At 40.3% G+C, this 20,688-nt stretch overlaps 1 protein-coding gene across 3 annotated transcripts in view; it reads left to right on the top strand.

The window, feature by feature from the left end:
• Positions 1-20,688, top strand: part of LOC115153298 (pro-neuregulin-3, membrane-bound isoform) — a 553,781-nt gene that overhangs the window by 493,447 nt on the left and 39,646 nt on the right. For all 3 annotated transcript variants that reach the window (XM_029698589.1, XM_029698590.1, XM_029698588.1), the window contains exons 5-6: positions 8,012-8,114; positions 8,809-8,935. In XM_029698589.1, the coding sequence (XP_029554449.1) occupies positions 8,012-8,114; positions 8,809-8,935 (230 nt within the window). The remainder of the gene's footprint in view (positions 1-8,011; positions 8,115-8,808; positions 8,936-20,688) is intronic.

The raw sequence follows: 20,688 nt of genomic DNA, 5'->3' as shown, positions 1-20,688 counted from the left end.
TAGAAATATATATTTCATACACTATACGTAGTTGAGGAACATATGGGAAAGTAATTCTGCTTTGAAAGTTGATACATGTGTAACCTCACTTTTGAGAAAATGGCCCTTGAATTGTTTGAGTGCATACTGGAGAGCTCTTCTTTGTCTACAACCATTTAGCATCATTCACACCCTTTTAAGCTTTAGCTTCACCTATGTCTTTAATGATTCACATGATTCACATGTGAGGATATGTACTAAACAACCAAATATTTCAAGACTAAATGCTAGCTTGTACTATGGGTTTGTTCATACATTTAATCTGAGTGCCAGTGTACTCTGGGTGTTCGTAAACTCAGAGCATCAGATTGGCCATTCGTAAATTCAGTGTTTCGATCTCGGAGCATTCAGAGCACACACTGGACACTCTGGCCGAAAAGTAGGGTTGATCTGAGCGTTCTGACCTAACAACAGCAGTCAAGCACCCAAGCTAACTTGATAATGTTGGCTAGCTTGCTACCTACATTCAGACACAAATGAGAGAACAGCTTACTCTGACCATTTTACTCGCCCTAGCAGATCTGGTTAGGCTGTTTTTATGTTATCCAGAGCGTTGGTGACTGCACCTGTGCTGCTGGCAACAATTTAATTTAGCTTTTTTGCCAACGTTTACTGACACCAGCCATATTCAACGGGTGTTGAGCGTTCGTAAATACTTCAGTTATTCTGCGCTCTGGCACACTCAGATGAGAGTGCTCTGAAATCGGAGTAGATAGCCAGAGCATATTTACCAGCTATGTCTATCGACAGTTGTCTCAGTGACATTGAAATAGTTACTTTGCTAAGCGGAGTCTTTTGTTTAGACATGTAGCTAGCTAGCTAAACAATTAACCATAATCCCAACTCATAACATTACTACCCTGCATGAATCTGCAGGTAACTAACCAGCCAGGTTCAATGTTAGGTAGCTAAGATTAGGCTATAACTAGCAATGCAAATGTCTCTGAGGTAAAAATAATATTACTACAGAGATCATACATGTAACGTTAGCAAGCCAGCCAGCTAGCCAGCCAGCTAACGTTAGCTAGCTAGCTAGCAGTACACATTAACTTGAAATGAAAATGGCTTTCTGACAAAATTAGAATCGTGTAATATCTGAAAATGTAGCTAGCTAGACTCTCTTACCCATATGCATAGATGGACTCTTCTCCCTCTGTCACGGATGCCATGTTTGCCCTTAGTTTGAAGATGTAATCCGGAGATAGGTGTTTTATACAACACAGCCTTCTGTGTGTTCTCTTTTTAACTCCGTCTGCATATTTGCAATCAAACGCCAGAATTTTCTCCATCTTAGCTGTCATACTCTAATTCTACTGATTTCAAAACTTGGTCCTCCAGAAAATGGAGAGCAACACTTATGCAGTTCTACTACGTGATATATTTCTGTGGCTAAACCAACTAGGCTTGTAATTTAACAATTTGTTCCAGAAGGCATTTTCTGCCAAAAAACACATTTTGATTTAAAAACATTTTACGTTCAAATGACTCTCCTGTGAAGTAGTTTCCTGAAACGAGTCACATTTGTTCTTCAAAGTGGAATGAAAACAAATGATTACCTTGTACGCCTGCAAATAAATACAATATTTTTCTGAATCCGTGAATCAGAGCACGGGGGATTGTGTACTGTAGGCTACATCTTCATGTAATGTCGGCTGACCTTGACAACACAATTTAATTACCTCCAAGCAGGGCTTGTATACACAGCATTTATGACGTGCATCAGAGGAAGAGCGTAAAACCTTTTCCCATTGGTGTATCATAATACTATGCAGGGAAATTATGGACATAAAATAGTCCACGATCAGTGAGGTTGTTTGGTAGCATGGTAATATTGTGAGTGACATGGAGTGTTAGCTGTCATGGAATTACAGATGCAACTTACCTATGTCTACAACAGTGTTCCTCTCTTCTTCTCTTCTAATTACAGTAAATGTGGTGATGTGATGACTCCGGTTGAGAGACATCAAAACAACAATACTGACCCTGGAAACTACTGGTGGGAGGAGGAAGGGGAGGGGAGGGAGGAGGGTAGGAGGAGGGAGGGAGGGAGGGAGGGAGAGGGTGGTTAATTAGCCTAGCTCTCGTCTTTTGGCTTCGATATTGATTTTGATAAGATAAAGTAAATGAATGTATTACTGGTTCATGTGTGGCGTGTTCTACAGTTGGCTGCAAAGGCCAATAGGAGCCCGAGGCTCTATTTATCAAAGGTACGTTCGCACAAAAAATACTCTAAACCTCTAAACAGTTTTCCCGCAAAGATTGGTATTTAGAAATGTTTAACTGGATGGGAAAGTATGTGTATCTCCAGACAAATCTCAAACCATGCGTGCACACAACTTGTAAACGGTTGATCAACTGTATTGCAAGCAAATAGGCTTATTGTTCGTTTGGGTAAAATGGGAGGTGTTTGATGCACAGGAATTATAATACAAAAAGTAAAAATAAGTTTTAGTTTATAGACCTAAATCATAATCTACAGGATGTCTCTCCTTTTCTGACATAACTGGTTCAAATTATTCCGGCTACACAATAGTAGACTACAATTTTTTCAATCATCCATTCGATAGCCAAGCATGCTCGTAAGTAAATAGGCAGTGAGCCTTGACAGTATGGGTTGGCTACAGTAGGCTTATTCCTGTTTGATACACACTAAAAACAAATGGTTCTACAGTGTATATAGTGCCAAATAAGGGTTATTTGGCTTGTAACAATAGCAGAACCCTTTTTGGTGCTTCTATGGAACCTTTTTTTTAAGGTTCTATAAGGAACCATGCTCATACAATTCTAAACGGAACCTGTATGCTGCTCTAAAGAACCTTTTCCTAAGGTTCTATAAAGAACCATTAAAAAAAGGTTTTATAAAGCACCAAAAAAGGGTTTCGCCATGGTTACAGCCATTTTGCGGGCAATATAAAACACTTGTTTATGGTTCCATATAGAACCTTTATGTAGAATGGCTCTATAAAGAAACTTTCTCAATCTCAAAAGGTTCGTTGTAGAACCATTCCGGGTTATTTATTCTGGTTTAATAGCTTTATTATATTGTTAAAATTCCCTAGGTTTTATTACTGTGTTTATTAACAAGTTTAATCTGGTGTGCTAGCTCTGGAACAGCTGGCGTCCCTGAGGAGAGAATTGAGAACTACTGACTTAGTCAACTGTTCTCAATTGACACATTCCATATGTGAGTCTTTCACAATACACTGTAACTATACTCATATATCATATTTAATAACATAACACCCAACATTAGATAAACTGGAATGACACTCTCACTCATGGTTGCACAAAAAGAGCTGTCAGCAAACCACTCCCCAAAATATTTGAATGATCCGCCACCCCTACATTATTACTAAAAGAGGACAGAACCCTTTATTGAACTGCAAGGAACCATTGAAGGGCTCAAAGGGTTCTTTTGGTCAGTATGGTTCCACATAGAACCATCACCCTTCCCAAAGAACCCTTGAAGAACCCACATTTTGTTGTGTGTAGGACTGTAATAGCCTAGCCTATCTAATTTCAGATTCTATACCAAGGCAGGACATAGCATTTACTTTTAAATTGATCAAAAGGACAATCCATCTTACAGAATGTGCGGCCAATATCTGATTGATTGCCTATAAATGCTTCTGAAGGCAACTATGATTTAGTTTTTCATATGAAAAGAGGCAGCTGCAAGTTTTCACCCTTAACAGTAGAACCACTAACACAGTCATTTGGACTGCTCATGAATGAATAAATAAATAAATAAATATTACTCAGCCATTCTTAAAGTCATGCCCCCATCTGTCCCTGACCTTTCCTAAATAAGTCTATATAACACACTGTCACTGTTAGAATCTTAATATCACAAACAGAACTGGAGTTATACCCAGGTTTAGGAGGGCATTTCATATTTTGAATGGTTTTCCCCCATTGCCTTTTCTTATTCTGCTCCTTCTCCTGATAGTTGAAGATGCCGTGCCCAGGTGATAATCACACTGATAATTGCCTCACAACTGAACCTAAACTATACCGAAACTACTTTCACACATATAAGATTTAATAAATGAAGTAAATGATGGGAGGGAAAGGGGGAGAATGGGTTGATGAGAGAGGGGAAGCAAACTATGCATAATTATATTATCACCAATTATGAATGAAGAACAGGGTGTGCCATTCTATTGTATTGATCTATTCTCAGGGTACGAAATACGGGGGAGCCAGGGGGTACTCAGCTCCCCTGAATGAGACATTAGTCACCTAAATGAAGCAAAAGTAAAAAATAAAAAAAATGTAATTATCCTATTTGTTTGAAATGCAGTGGTATATATGTTTTACAGTGGTAAATATGAAAATTAAAGCTTCCAAATGAAACGAACAACCCCACCTCTCATATCATAGTTTAAACCATTTAGTTCTGTGTGGCAGCACAAACCGCCTCCCTGTCCACAGCGCAGTAGTGCTGAATTTCGGCCTCAGTTGAGCTCCTTTCAACTCATAGATTTTCCTTTGAGGGCTACTTTCTCGTTTTCGCCATTTGCTTGCCATGCGCCCTTGATAAAAATAGCCTATGCCTTTATTCCAATGCATTAGATTTATCCGTTGATTTATCATTGTTTGCTTTTGTCAGTCAGCTGTTCGGAGCACTCATTGCTTTCTTTTTCAGGTGCTCGCGGGTATTGTTGTTCTCTGTGCCGTCCGTGGTCAGAAAAAATAGACCATTTATTTGGCGTTATTATTTTCTAGCAATATATGTTTTCCTTCCTGGATTAGCTGATGATGGTCGCCAATATCACTAGACTACTTGCCTACAGCTAGACACCAATTGTCACGTCCTGACCAGTATTTAGGTATTATTTGTGTTATATTTGGTCAGGGCGTGGCAGAGGTATGTTTGTTTTGTATGGTGGGGTTTTTTGTGTGTGGTGTAGAGGGGTGTTTTATTTATGTGTTCCTGGGTTTTGGGTGTATGTTCTGGGTTAGTATGTTCTAGGTTAGTTTTTCTATGTGTAGGTTTGGGTGCTGGACTCTCAATTGGAGGCAGGTGTTTTTAGTTGCCTCTGATTGAGAGTCCTATAAGTAGGTGTGTGTTTGGTTTGTAGTTTGTGGGTAGTTATCTTTTGCATTGCTGTCTGTTCAGCCTGTGAAACTGTCATCTGTCGTGTTTATAGTTTTTTTTCGTGTACATCATATTTAAATAAAATGATGTGGAGCACGCAACCCACTGCGTATTTGTCTGAAAGTGATTTCGAGATATCTTCAGATGAAGAATGAAGAATGTAACACCAATGCACATCCAATCCATCCAATATTTATGACAGTAGGCCTATAGTTGACTCTTTCGGTTAGAAGCATTTGATTTTGCGTTGGCATAGGCCTACATTATTTGGGATTTGTGTACTCATGAGAACTGTTTTTGTGGCAAAACATAATGAAATGTTACATAGGTATAGTTACAATTACAGTGCATTTTCTGAGATCTCCAAGATCCAGAAATAGTACAGGGTTTAAATTCAATGTTCTAATTAAATTGTTATATGCTTAATAATGACAAAGAACACTGTCATTGATGTAAGGAAATAAAGGTAGTGTTTTATGTAACACGATCTGTGAAGACTCAAACTATTTAACTCATGAATTATTGACAACTCATGAACTAGGGTGTAAACAAGTTTGATTAAACTTGTGTATTCTATTGAATGTAGGCTTCCTGCTCTGCGTGTGTTAATCTGTGTGTAAAATTGCCTCGGCTGAGAGGGTAGGCTACCGGCAGTGGTGTAGGCCTTTTTCAGAAAAATGCATTGAAAGTATAGGCAGTGTTACTTTTTTCACCACAACCGCCAATCAGAGTTTACCAACCTATTGTCACAAGCGTCGTAAGGGACAGACCAAGGCGCAGCGGTTATAGTGCTCATCTTCTTACTTTATTAGAAAGAACACTCAAAACAAAATAAACAGATGACAAAACAGTTCCATAAGGCACACAGGCTATACAGAAAATAACCACCCATAAAAACACAGGAAAAACAGGCTGCCTAAGTATGGCTTCCAATCAGAGACAACGAAAGACACCTGCCTCTGATTGGAAGCCATACCTGGCCACACATAGAAAAAGAAACATAGAAATAGAAAACTAGAACCAAAATCCCCTAGACCCCAAAAAACACTCAAAACAAACACCCCCTGCCACGCCCTGACAATACTACAATTACAAATGACCCCTTTACTGGTCAGGACGTGACACCTATTATTATTATTTTTTGCTACTAGATCACTGTCTACCGGTAGACCTATTTGAAGTTCATAGTAATAGGCCTGCACATTGAAGCCTAGTCTAGTAAATTGACCTTGTGTGTTAGGGTGACTATCCCATTTTTCACGAGATAGTTTCAGCTCCATTTCAGGTGTCCCGACTTTTCAAGCTACAAAAAAGGTACATTTTGTCAGCAAGACGCATCAATTAATGTAGTCCTAATCAATGGCCCAATGTCATTAGGAACACTTTTTGGTGTTTTGTAAGAGATGTCTATTTAATGCCACATTAACACAACCAGTGTGTTATAAATTATGTATTTATTATAATTACGGTGTAATTCACACTGTCTATTCTAATTATAATCTCAAGGTGGTATGTACTCTATATCAGACCACCAAATCCAAGCAGTCTTATCAGTCTATTCTGGACCACTTGAAGTACATAGTGAAAGACGAATGGACACAGTCCAAGACAAATGGATGCAGATTCTGCGTTAGCGTTGCTACAAAATCTGAATGAATAACTCAGATGGTGGGGAAGAAATGAATCATGACATCTCTGATGATTTTTCTTCTTATTCTGAGCCTCAGCCTAAACCTTTGTGGCCTAAGTGCAAATAAAATCCAGAAAAGCACACACTGAGCAGGTGCCCGTGGTACCAAATGAAACGGTGAGACAGGAGACAGCACTGTTTGGATAGAGCAAGCCGGTGACAATGCTACAGGCCGATTATCAGCACAAAATGTCATCACTGAGAGAGCAGACCCTACATCTCAAGCAAAAAACATCAGCAATGCACTCACCAGCTTTCGCTGTTTATGTGACATGAACATGCTCCAACTGATGCCATTCTGTGAAGACCCACACCATGTGAGCAGAAGCTGACAATAATCAAAAATATTTTACTGCTGTCATATAGACACTTACTGTACAGTATATTCGTTATAATGCCATTATTGTTTTGGTACTGATTTTCACAATTTATGTAGGACACTTGGCTCTTATAATGATGTTTAGTCTAATGATGTTCATTTGTCCGATCGTCTTGCTGACCGTGAGTCTTGGTGGTTGGGGTATTTTTTTATATTTTGTCTTTATTAAAAAAAGCTGTTACCATGTTCCAACACATATGCTTTCTGTTTCATAGTTGTAACAAAGGCACTCCACTAATATAATTTATTGAACACATGAATTGTGGTGTTTTGTGTTATTTAGTTTTTTACATATAGCCTACAGTAAAATAAACTAATGAAAATGCTTCATGTTATTTGAAATATATATATTTTTCGTATTCTAATATTACCTAAGACCTTCATAAACACAACCACATTATTATTTTTGCAATAGCTTATATGAAATTACACTGTTAGTATGTTGCAATCAGAATGACTGCTCATGAGCTTTAAGGGGGGGGGTTCCTCGAGGCCCATTACAGCTATAACTCTTATCTTCTGTAATCAGACATGGCTACATTACAACTAGCATCTATGACAAGGCTTTGCATCCAATGGGGCTGATGATATGACGTTAAAAGTAACTGGGGGTAGTTTGGGTTTGTAAAGTGGCATTTGAAAATAAGACATTATTATTACAGCGAGCTAAGAGCCATGTTTTATTCTCTGTGATCATCTCCTTATGGACATGTGTTCCATAACTTCTCTCCCAGTTTTTCCTATTTTGTGCTCTTTGTTCCTCTGTCAATGTCAGCTCTTCCTCTTCTCTTCATTTCAACAGAGAGCAAGGAGGTGTACAAGAAACAAGTGCTGTCAATCACCTGCATCACCGTGGGGATCAGTGTTCTGGGCATTCTCTGTATGGCTCTCTACTGTCGGAACAAGTGGGTGGACAGGAGCACCCATAGGGTCGGATTTCAGTTCATACACCTAAACCCATAGCACACACCACAGGCAATTGGCTATTGATCTAGCTTCAACTGCCACTCCATGTCAAAGAGCCTACTGTAAGAGTCTGGATTCACAATTGTATCCCTCCAATTAACATTAATACATGTACATCATTTTAAGGAACCGATAAGGAAAGAAAGCTCTTGACAATTTTTTTTATTGTGTTGGTATGGGCCCTGCACACAATATTTGTCTATGTATGTTTTACATCCTGTTTACGCCTGAAAGCACCTGTCTAGTATGTATATCCTTTATATATTCATCCAGCACGCTGGGCCAAACATCCAAGCCTCTAATGGCAAACTGTCATTCATGGTTATGGAGCAGAAAGCCCTCTGATAAATTGCATTGTAATTTTATAGGGTCTGTAATATAATGATGTGAGTGAGTGAGCAGCCTGACAACAAGATAATCGGATAACACCATGATCTAGTGCCATTTGGAAGGAATCTATAATGGAGTTACAGCACAGGAACCTATCAGCTTCATCAGAGCCGCTCAATTTACACTTCTTCACTGCAACGACTAGGGGTGAAGAGGCACAAAGTGGGGTCTGAGGGTTAAAGGTCAAGGCAATGTCGTGATTTAGTTAACATGCCACGTATATGTACTCCCCCGCCCCCTCAGGAGACGCAGAGAAAAACTCCAGGCCCACTTGAAAGAGAGTCGCAGCCTCAAAAACTACAGCGGCAACGCCTCTGCTTTGGAGTCCAAATCCAGCCTGAGGCCTGACACGGGCCTGCAGCTGCAGAATGTGAGTATGCTGAGGGGATTCTCCTTTTCCTCTGCATCCTTCATGTATCTAGGGTGACTGATCATGCTGTCGGCTTACATCTCATAACCCAGTTATGCAGAGTGTCTTTTTCCTGCAGAACTGTTGGAGATATGTTGTTCGCTCAGGGCTGCAGCAGCAAGCAGTCTTTGAAGTTTGGCATGCTAAACAACTGCCTATTCCACCCCTTCCACCCAACCCAAACTGTTCAGAGTTAGCGCTGTTAGCAGAGAAGTCTTTCAGAGAACACTGCTCAGTCATTTGGGACCCTAGGCTGTGTATTGTTGTCATTCATCATCTGCTATCATCTGCATCAGCCTCTGTCAACAGATCTATGTCCAATATTCCAATCTGAGCCGTTTTCATGCAAACACCGCGTTCATTTGAATATCTGTCGAAGTTAGTGCCTGTGCACGGGAGAAAGATGGGGATGTCTGGGTAGCACACACCACTCCATAGATCTGCTCCATTCAGACTCACCATCAACTAAGTCCTGAGGATATGGCTCTCAAGGTTTCTTATAGATCTAGCCACTAGTGAAGGCATTGTTTTAATGTGATACGCGTAGGGTTGCAAAGGGAGGGTATATTACGGAAAACCTAAGTTTACCAGTAAACTACCAGAATTTGTGTAACTTTCAAGATTTATTTGGAATTTTATAAGAAAACATCTTTTGGCCTTTTTGGGTACTTCAGATTATCACAGGTGTCTGTAATTATTGCTGTCCCTCTGTGCGGCCTTATAACATGTAAAATACATTATATGAAATCATTAAATAAGATGATTTTAAAATAGAAAAATGTAATGACAAAGCTGTAAAACATCATCCTTAATAAACTATCAACTTAGTGAATACCATTGGTGTTTGATATGAGGGTTTCAGTATGAAACAATTTTTTTATTGTATTTTTTAACACACTTATTTATTTTACTATGTCAATAAGTATTTATTGTCAATGTTTTCGCGTCAAACTGGTGGCAGTTGTGAAAAAAGTCAATAGTTGGACGTGTTGCAGAGTTAATTGAAAATAATACCATTGTTGATTAGATGCATTTTTTGGTATCAATTAGGCTATTTTCTCTTGAACCATATGGTGTGTCTACTAGAAACTCATGGACAATATTGACACAGATATAGAAAATGAATACAATATGTCACATTCGTCGTAGGAAGGAGACCAAGGCGAAGTGTGCGTATCGTTCCACATCTTTATTAATATTTGAAACAATAAACAAAACAATAAACAAAACAGCAAACCGTGACGACAGCGGTGCAACATGCACTAACTCAAAATAATCTCCCACAAACAAAGGTGGGAAAAACAACTACTTAAATATGATCCCCAATTAGAGACAACGATGACCTCTAATTGGGGATCATCCAAAAACCCCAACATAGAAAAACAGAAACTAGAACTAAACAACATAGAACTAAATACACTAAATAAACCCCCCCAGTCATGCCCTGACCTACTCTACCATAGAAAATAAGAGCTCTCTATGGTCAGGACGTGGCAACAATATATGAATATAGATTTTTATTCAAGTTATTCAAGAATAAATGACCAAAACTACCATAGATTGCCATAGATTTTCTGTTAATTACCTAAATTACCAAAGATGTTGGAAACATAAATACTCAACATTGCACACATGTAACTTGTACACATATGACGTATCTCGTCACAGAATTTAGGTATCGCTATATTACCTTGGGATTCAAGTCGATACTATTGTAATTTGTTTTAATAACAGAGTATGGCTGTTCCACTTTCCATGCATCTTCTGAGACTGTTTTCTTTCCAATGGAATCTATTGGGAATTTATGCTAATGCAGGCTATTTGTTTCATTCAAATATTCATATTGATTTGTGTCTGCAAGCTATCAGTTACCAGGATTTCACAACATGTCTGCCCGCTGCTGGGGGTGGGTCAGTGATAGTAACACACACGCAGACAGACACACACACCTCGACCCGCCCTCCCAACCCCCTACTTTCTGTCAAATGATACAATTGATCTAGCGTCTCGCAGTCTGATTTTAAAACAATTACAAGGTCACCCTTTTCTCCCTACCTGCAGCAGCACTCTGTGGAGGTACTAGGCTAAATGATGGCTCACTCTCTCCCCCAGAACCCCTCCGGCTACAGCAGTCTGCTAGGGTGAAAGAAAACAATTAGATGTTCCTGACAACGTCTTCACAAAATCATAAAAGCTGTTTCTGCTCTGGGTGGTCGCAGCTGAAACCTGCTGGCGGCCACTATCTCCCCTAGATTAAAACATCCATTACACTAACACGCTCCCCGCTGTGCCATAACAGTCACTGCCGCGCGCGCCACATCTATTACATGTTGCATTACTCCTCTCTTTATTGAGATGAATACCTGGCTTGATTTCATGAAACAGTGCTGATGTATTGGGCTCTGTGCAAAGTCTCTGATTGGTTCTTAAAAAGAGCAAAACTGCTGGACTGACTGCAGGACACATCTGCTACCAGTGTCTTGTACTATTTTATCCATTAGATTAGTTCTAGAGAAAAGCATATTGGTATTAGATGAGCAGTCTTGTGTATAGACTGTCCTCATTTTGGTCTGAAGTCCAAAGGATTAACAGTATATTTGTTGTGAGTACTGAATTCATGGGGTTTCCCTCAGTAAATTTAAAGCGATACTTTGGGATTTTGGCAAAGAAGCCCTTTATCTACTTCCCCAGATGAGTCAGATGAACTTGTGGATACCATTTTTATGTCTCTGCGTCCAGTATGAAGGATGTTAGAGGTAGTTTTGCAAGCCAATGCTAACTAGTGTTAGCACAATATCTGGTAGTCTACAGGAACAGATAGCATGCTAGCTGTTCCCATAGACTTCTAGACAATGCACTAACGCTAGTTAGTAATTGAGTTAATGCTAATTAGCAACTTCCTCCGAACTGCACAGAGACATAAAAATGGTATCCACAAATTCTGACTCTGGGGAGGTAGATAAAGCCAAAATCCTGAAGAACCCCTTTAATAAAAAAGCATACCCATTCCAAGCAACTCAGAGCCAAAAAACAAACGATCCCATGGTACTCTCCTGTACTCTCAGGCCTCCTCTTGACAAGAAATCTAGACTGGGCCAAGGTCAGACAAACTGGCTCGTTAGCTTATTGGCAGCTATTTAGGTAATTGAGAAATAGGTGCACTGCCTTGCTTAAATAGGCCAAATCAAACTACATCCTTAGCACTATGACAGATTATGTTAGTGAGCCCTCTAAATTCTGGAAAACTATGAATTCGTTGAAGTGGGGTAATTCCTCTACTTCCTTGCCTAAGCAAGTAGTTTTAGACTCCTGCATTATTACTGAAAAAGTCAAGATTTGTGATTATTTTAATCATCATTTTATCTCAGCTGGTTTCCTATTTAAAATAAATGGTTGTCATACTGTTCTTGGCCAGCCAGTTGACTGTTCTTCCCACAGACAGCCTCCAGTTGCCTCGATCAATGATCAATCAACCTCACTTGACATGGGAAATAGAAGTCAGGGTTTTTAATTTTTGGTAACTCACAGAAACAGCTGTTCTCGCTGCCTTATTAGCTATTGACAGCAAGAAGTCATTAGGGGCTGACAATTTGGCCCGTCTTTGCTTAAGTATGCAGCACCCCTCAATGCTGGCTCAGTAACACACATTTTGTATTTAACTTCAGTATCAAGAAATATTCCAAAAGTGTGGAAAGCAGGTTTTGTACTACCACTCCATACGTGTGGGGATTGTAGTGATCTTGATAATCACAGTGCATTCGGAAAGTATTCAGACCCCTTGACCTTTTCCACATTTGGTTACGTTACAGCCTTATTCTAAAATGGATAAAAGTATTTTATTTCCTCATCAATTTACAGACAATACCCCATAATGAAAAGGTGAAAAAAGTTACATTCTTTTGCAAATTTATAAAGAATGTAACTGAAATAGCGATTTATATAACTATTCAGACCCTTTTCTTTGAGACTCAAAATCAGAGCTCAGGTGCATCATGTTTCAATTGATCATTTTTGAGATATTTTGACAACTTGATTGGAGTCCAGCTGTGGTAAATTCAAATGATATGACATGATTTGGAAAGGCACACACCTGTGTAAATAAGGTAAAAACAAGCCATGAGGTTGAAGGAATTGTCCGTAGAGCTCCAAGACTGGATTGTGTCGAGACACAGATCTGGGGAAAGATACCAAATACATTCTGCAGCATTGAAGGTCCCCAAGAAAATTCTTAAATGGAAGAAGTTTGAAACGACCAAAATAATTCCTAGAGCTGGCCGCCAGGCCAAACTGAGCAATCGGGGGAGAAGGGCCTTTGTCAGGGAGGTGAACAAGAACCCAATAATCATTCTGACAGAGCTGGGAGAACCTTCCAGAAGGACAACCATCTCTGCAGCACTCCACCAATCAGGCCTTTATGGTAGAGTGGCCAGACGGAAGCCACTCCTTAGGAAAAGGTAGTTGACTGCCTGCTTGGAGGCACCTAAAGGACTCAAACCATGAGAAACAAGATTCTCTGGTCTGATGAAACCAAGATTGAACTCTTTGGCCTGAATGCCAAGCATCCCCTCTGGAGGAAACCTGGCACCATCCCTACGGTGAAGCATGGTGGTGGCAGTGTCATGCTGTGGGGATGTTTTTCAGCGGCAGGGACTAGGAGACCAGTCAGGATCAAGGGAAAGATGAACAGAGCAAAGTACAGAGAGATCCTTGATGAAAACCTGCTCCAGAGCTCTCAGGACCTCAGACTGGGGTGAAGGTTCACCTTCCAACGGGACAATGACCCTAAGCACACAGCCAAGACAACACAGTAGTGGCTTCGGGACAAGTCTCTGAATGTCCTTGAGTGGCCCAGCCAGACCCCGGACTTGAACCCAATCGAACATCTCTGGATATACCTGAAAATAGCTGTGCAGCGACGCTCCCCATCCAACCTGACAGAGCTTGAGAGGAAGAAGAAGAGAGAATAACGGGAGAAACTCCCCAAATGCAGGTTTGCCAAGCTTGTAGCGTCATACCCAAGAATAATCAAAGCTGTAATCGCTGCCATAGGTGCTTCAACAAAGTACTGAGTTCCAAAAGTATTTTTTTGCTTTGTCATTATGGGGTATTGTCTGTAGATTGATGAGGAAATAAACTACTTTTATCCATTTTAGAATAAGGCTGCAACGTAACAAATCGTTGAAAAAGTCAAGGGGTCTAAATATTTTCCCAATGCACTGTATCTATCCATTTCTAGGCTCCCTTGTCTTGCAAAAATACTTGAATCATTGGTCAACAAACAGCTACGTTATTTTCTATCTGTAAATAGTATTCTTAATGTTAATCAATCCAGATTCAGACCTAAACATAGCACCTGTCATGCTGGTATAAAGGATTTGGAGACAGGCACAGGAATATACAATGGGTTTTTTAATACACCCAAAACAAACACGTATACAAACACTGGGCTGTACCCAAACAAAAGAGCGAGGGTGAACCTCGTTGAACGACACAGGACGATACTTGTAATACACAATAGATAAAGCACGCAGCATAACAGCTGCACCAACACATAGGTACTCACACAACCAACGGACATGGGAACAATAACCAACAGAGGGAACATACTGTATATAACATACTAATCAGGGGAAATTGGAACCAGGGGGGTGTAATAAGACAAGACAGTCCGGGGTTGATGATAATGAATCCCGTTCAGTGAAGCCTAGAAAGCCGGTGATGTAGACCTCTGGAACTGGTGAACAGAATGAGCAGCAGTTCCGCGGAGTGCCGTGACAACACCACTACGGTCACACCATGCTTGTTGTAAAATATATTGCAAATGCCTTAGATCAGGTATTTCCGTCTGGGGTACGCCAAATAAAAATGTGATTCACATTTTTTTTTTAAAGGTATATATTATTATTATTATTTACAAAATGTATGTATTCACATTTTCAAACAGGCCATTTAAATTTTCCAACGGGGCTATACATTTGGGTGAGGTTTTTTCTCACCTGAGTAACCTCATTTCACTGCCAAAAATAAAATCTAGTGTTCAGTGAAATAACAACACAATGTCAAATACAGGTAGTCTAGTCAAATAATTAACATCCAATCACATTAAGCATTACTCTCTCGTGGGAATTCCACTAACGGTCCGTATGTAGCCAAATGTAGCTAATGCTCATTCCGTTTGCTCGAAAAAATTGATAAATGGTTAAAAAAAAAACGGAAGGCCTGCGTCCATAGAGACACATACCAGCTCTACTGGTAGTACTGCTACTACCAGCAGTACTACACCTGCACCTGTCAAAGACACAAGTTCTTCTGCTTCCACGAGCACTTCCAATGCTAGCATTAGTAATTCTACATTTGTTGTTAGCCCAGCTAGCATGGACACTGACTGTTGTGAATCTGATGCAGCCGAAGAGCTACTGCGCCCTTACTCGGGAAAGCACCGAACAACAGACAGGAACGTTGGACCATCAAAGAGGCGCAAATATGATTAGAACTACATTGATTTGGGGTTCACGTATATTGGGAGTAGTGCCTTTCCTCAGCCACAGTGTGTTATATGCAATTTTCAATGAACAAATAAAGTTTTATATGTCAGCTGGCTAAATAAAGAGCAAAATTATTATATTATTATTTGAGCCCTGGTCCAATAAGAGCTCTTTGTCACTTCCCACAAGCCGGGTTGTGACAAAGACGCACACTCATTCTTATGTTCAATGAATGTGGCAGGCTTACAATGATGGCAAAAAACATAATTTGAGAGTGCGTTGAACTTGGTGCTAGAGGGAGTACGCAGCTGGAGGTTGAATGTTTGAAGGGGATTGGGACTATAAAAAGTTTGGGAACCACTGCCTTAGATGATAGACAGAATTGTGCTGCATGTATGATAAATTGTTTAAAAGCTTTTGATATTGCAGAGCATGTTATTCTATTGAATAAGCTGTCCTCAATAGGGTTGGGTACAGATGCTTGCCGATGGTTTCATGGTTTCAAGGTAGAACAGGTCAAATCTGAGTTCCTTTAGTTACATAAAGGTGTGCCCCAAGGTTTGATACTCAGGCCACTACTGTTTACAATCTATATAAATAACATTGGTAATTCTGTAAAATCCAGAGTGACGCAGCGGTCTAAGGCACTGCATCTCAGTGCTAGAGGCGTCACTACAGACACCCTGGTTTGAATCCAGGCTGTATCACAACCGGCCATGATTGGCAGTCCCATAGGGTGGCGCACAATTGGTCTAGCGTTGTCCGGGTTTGGCCGGTGTAGGCCGTCATTGTAAATAAAAATTTGTTGTTAACTGAAGAAATGCTGTAATAAAAAAATATTATACATACACAACCGTTCAAAAGTTTGGGGTCACTTAAAAATGTACTTGTTTTTGAAAATAAAATTAAAAATGGTCCGTTAAAATAACATCAAATTGATCAGAAATACAGTGTAGACATTGTTAATGTTGTAAATCACTATTGTAGCTGGAAATGGCAGATTTTTTATGGAATATCTACATAGATGTAAAACACTAGTCTCAACGTCAATAGTGGCAGATGGCAACTGGCAGCTTCATGAAATCGTACTCGCAAAACAGCAGTCTCAACATCAACATTGAAGAGGCGACTCCGGGATGCTGGCCTTCTAGGCAGAGTTGCAAAGAAAAAGACATATCTCAGACTGGTCAATAAAAAGACAAGATTAAGATGGGCAAAAGAACACAAATAGTAAACAGAGGAACTCTGCGTAGAAGGCCAGCATCCCAGAGTCGCCTCTTCAATGTTGATGATGAGTCTGCTGTTTTGCGAGTACGATTTCATGAAGCTGTCAGTTGAAGACTTGTGAGCTGTCTGTTTCTCAAACTAGACACTCTAATGTACTTGTCCTTATGCTCAGTTATGAACCGGGGCCTCCCACTCCTCTTTCTATTCTGGTTAGAGCCAGTTTGCGCTGTTCTGTGAAGGGAGTAGTACACAGCGTTGTACCAGATCTTCAGTTTCTTGCAATTTCTCGCATGAAATAGCCTTCATTTCTCAGAACAAGAATAGACAGATGAGTTTCAGAAGAAAGTTCTTTGTTTCTGTCCATTTTGAGCCTGTAATCGAACCCACAAATGCTGATGTTCCTGATACTCAACTAGTCTAAAGAAGGGCAGTTGTATTGCTTCTTTAACAGTTTTCAGCTGTGCTAACATAATTGAAAAAGGGTTTTCTAATAATCAATTAGCCTTTTAAAATTATAAACTTAGATTAGCTAACACAACGTGCCAATGAAACACAGGAGTGAAGGTTGCTGATAATGGGCCTCTGTACGCCTATGTAGATACTCCATTAAAAAAAATCAGCCGTTTCCAGCTACAATAGTCATTTACAGCATTTGCTATGTCTACACTGTATTTTTGATGAATTTGATGTTATTTTAATGGACAAAAAATGTGCTTTTCTTTCAAAAACAAGGACATTTCTTGATAGTAGTGTATATACAGTACCAGTCAAAAGTTTGGCCACACCTACTCATTCCAGGGTTTTTCTTTATTTTTACTATTTTCTACATTTGTAGAATAATAGTGAAGACATCAAAACTATGAAATAACACACAAGGAAGGAATCATGCAGTAACCAAAAAAGTGTTAAACAAATCAAAATATATTTTATCTTTGAGATTCTTCAAAGTCGCCACCCTTTGCCTTGATGACAACTTTGCACACTTTTGGCATACTCTCAACCAGCTTCAGGAGGTAGTCACCTGGAATGCATTTCAATTAACAGGTGTGCCTTGTTAAAAGTACATTTGTGGAATTTCTTTCCTTCTTAGGGCTAGGCGTCCCGCTATGAGGGACAACTTCCGGTGAAACTGGAGGGCACGCAGTACAAATAATAATCATAAATAGTAAATAATGGATATTAAACATTTAGTTACATTTTAGTGTATTATATCGGTTGAATTCTTGTTAATCTAAATTCTTGTTAATCTAACTGCATTGTCTGATTTACAGTAGCTATTACAGCGAAAGCATGCCATGCGATTGTTTGAGGATGGCGCCCCACATCAAAATATTTTTCCACCGGCACAGGTTTCATAAATTCACAAATAGCGATTAAATATTTACTTACTTTTTGAAAATCTTCCTCTGATAAGAGCATGGTTTCTAAAAAAAAAAAAATCTTGTTGGTTATTTATTGGATTTTCTCTTACCATATCTATTGTGTTATAATCTCCTACATTATTTTAACCGTTCTACAAACTTCAAAGTGTTTTCTTTCCAATGGTACCAATTATATGCAAATCAAATGTATTTATATAGCCCTTCTTACATCAGCTGATATCTCAAAATGCAGTACAGAAACACAGCCTAAAACCCCAAACAGCAAGCAATGCAGGTGTAGAAGCACAGTGGCAAGGTAAAACTCCCTAGAAAGGCCAAAACCTAGGAAGAAACCTAGAGAGGAACCAGGCTTTGAGGGGTGGCCAGTCCTCTTCTGGCTGTACCGGGTGGAGATTATAACAGAACATGGCCAAGATGTTCAAATGTTCATAAATGACCAGCATGGTCAAATAATAATAATCACAGTACTTGTCGAGGGTGCATCAGGTCAGCACCTCAGGAGTATTGTCAGTTGGATTTTCATAGTGGATCATTGAAAGTATCTCTACCGCTCCTGCTGTCTCTAGAGAGTTGAAAACAGCAGGTCTGTGACAGGTAGCACGTCCGGGTAAGGGTTCCATAGCCGCAGGCAGAACAGTTGGAACTGGTGCAGCAGCACGGCCAGGTGGACTGGGGACAACAAGGAGTCATCATGCCAGATGGTCCTAGGTAGAGAGAGAGAGAGAGAGAGAGAGAGAGAGAGAGAGAGAATACTTAAATTCACATAGGACACCGGATAAGACAGGAGAAATACTCCAGATATAACAGACTGACCCTAGCCCCCGAAACATAAACTCCTGCAGCCTAAATACTGGAGGCTGAGACAGGAGGGGTCAGGAGACACTGTGGCCCCATCCGATGCTACCCCCGGACAAGGCCAAACAGGCAGGATATAACCCTACCCACTTTGCCAAAGCACAGCCCCCACACCACTAGAGGGATGTCTTCAACTACCAACTTACCATCCTGAGACAAGGCCGAGTATAGCCCACAAAGATCTCCGCCACGGCACAACCCAACGGGGCTCCAACCCAGACAGGAAGACCACTCAAGTGACGCACCCCTCCTAGGGATGGCATGGAAGATCACCAGTAAGCCAGTGACTCAGCCCCTGTAATAGGGTTAGAGGCAGAGAATCTCAGTGGAGAGAGGGGAACCGGCCAGGCAGAGACAGCAAGGGCGGTTCGTTGCTCCAGTGCCTTTGCGTTCACCTTCACACTCCTGGGCCAGACTACACTCAATCATAGGACCTACTGAAGAGATGAGTCTTCAATAAAGACTTAAAGGTTGAGACTGAGTCTGCGTCTCTCACATGGGTAGGCAGACCATTCCATAAAAATGGAGCTCTATAGGAGAAAGCCCTGCCTCCAGCTGTTTGCTTAGAAATTCTAGGGACAATTAGGAGGCCTGCATTTTGTGACCATAGCGTACGTGTAGGTATGTACGGCAGGACCAAATCGGAAAGATAGGTAGGAGCAAGCCCATGTAATGCTTTGTAGGTTAGCAGGTAAACCTTGAAATCAGCCCTTGTCTAACCTGTTGGGGGACCCTAGGGGGCAGTATTTGCACGGCCGGAAAAAAAACGTACCCGATTTAATCTGGTTACTACTCCTGCCCAGTAACTAGAATATGCATATAATTATTGGCTTTGGATAGAAAACACCCTAAAGTTTCTAAAACTGTTTGAATGGTGTCTGTGAGTATAACAGAACTCATTTGGCAGGCCAAAACCTGAGAAGATTCCTTACAGGAAGTGGCCTGTCTGACCATTTCTTGCCCTCCTTGATCATCTCTAACAAAAACAGGGGATCTCTGGCATGACGTGACACTTCCTACGGCTCCCATAGGCTCTCAGAACCCGGGAAAAAGCTGAATGACGTAATTCAAGGCCCAGGCTGAAACACACTAGCGCGTTTGGCAAGTGCTCTATCAGAGGGCCATCAGACTGAGGCTCGTGCATGAGGGGATAGCATGCTTTTACTTTCACTCTCTTTGTAATAAAAAACGATTTCCCGGTCGGAATTTTATCGCTTTTTTACGAGAAAAATTGCATAAAAATTGATTTTAAACAGCGGTTGACATGCTTCGAAGTACGGTAATGGAATATTTAGAATTTTTTGTCACGAAATGCGTCGTGCTCGTAACCCTTATTTACCTTTTCGGATAGTGTCTTGAACGCACGAACAAAACACCGCTATTTGGATATAACAATGGATTATTTGGGACCAAACCAACATTTATTATTGAAGTAGAAGTCCTGGGAGTGCATTCTGACGAAGACAGCAAAGGTAATAACATTTTTCTTATAGTAAATCTGACTTTGGTGAGTGCTAAACTCGCTGGGTGTCTAAATAGCTAGCCCTGTGATGCCGGGCTATCTACTTAGAATATTGCAAAATGTGCTTTCACCGAAAAGCTATTTTAAAATCGGACATATCGAGTGCATAGAGGAGTTCTGTATCTATAATTCTTTAAATAATTGTTATGGTTTTTGTGAACGTTTATTGTGAGTAATTTAGTAAATTCACCGGAAGTGTTCGGTGGGAATGCTAGTCACTTGCTAGTCACCTGCTAATGTAAA

Source organism: Salmo trutta, chromosome 18 (assembly GCF_901001165.1).
Source record: "Salmo trutta chromosome 18, fSalTru1.1, whole genome shotgun sequence".
Lineage (NCBI taxonomy): Eukaryota > Metazoa > Chordata > Actinopteri > Salmoniformes > Salmonidae > Salmo > Salmo trutta.
This window is presented reverse-complemented; position numbering and strand designations above follow the sequence as displayed.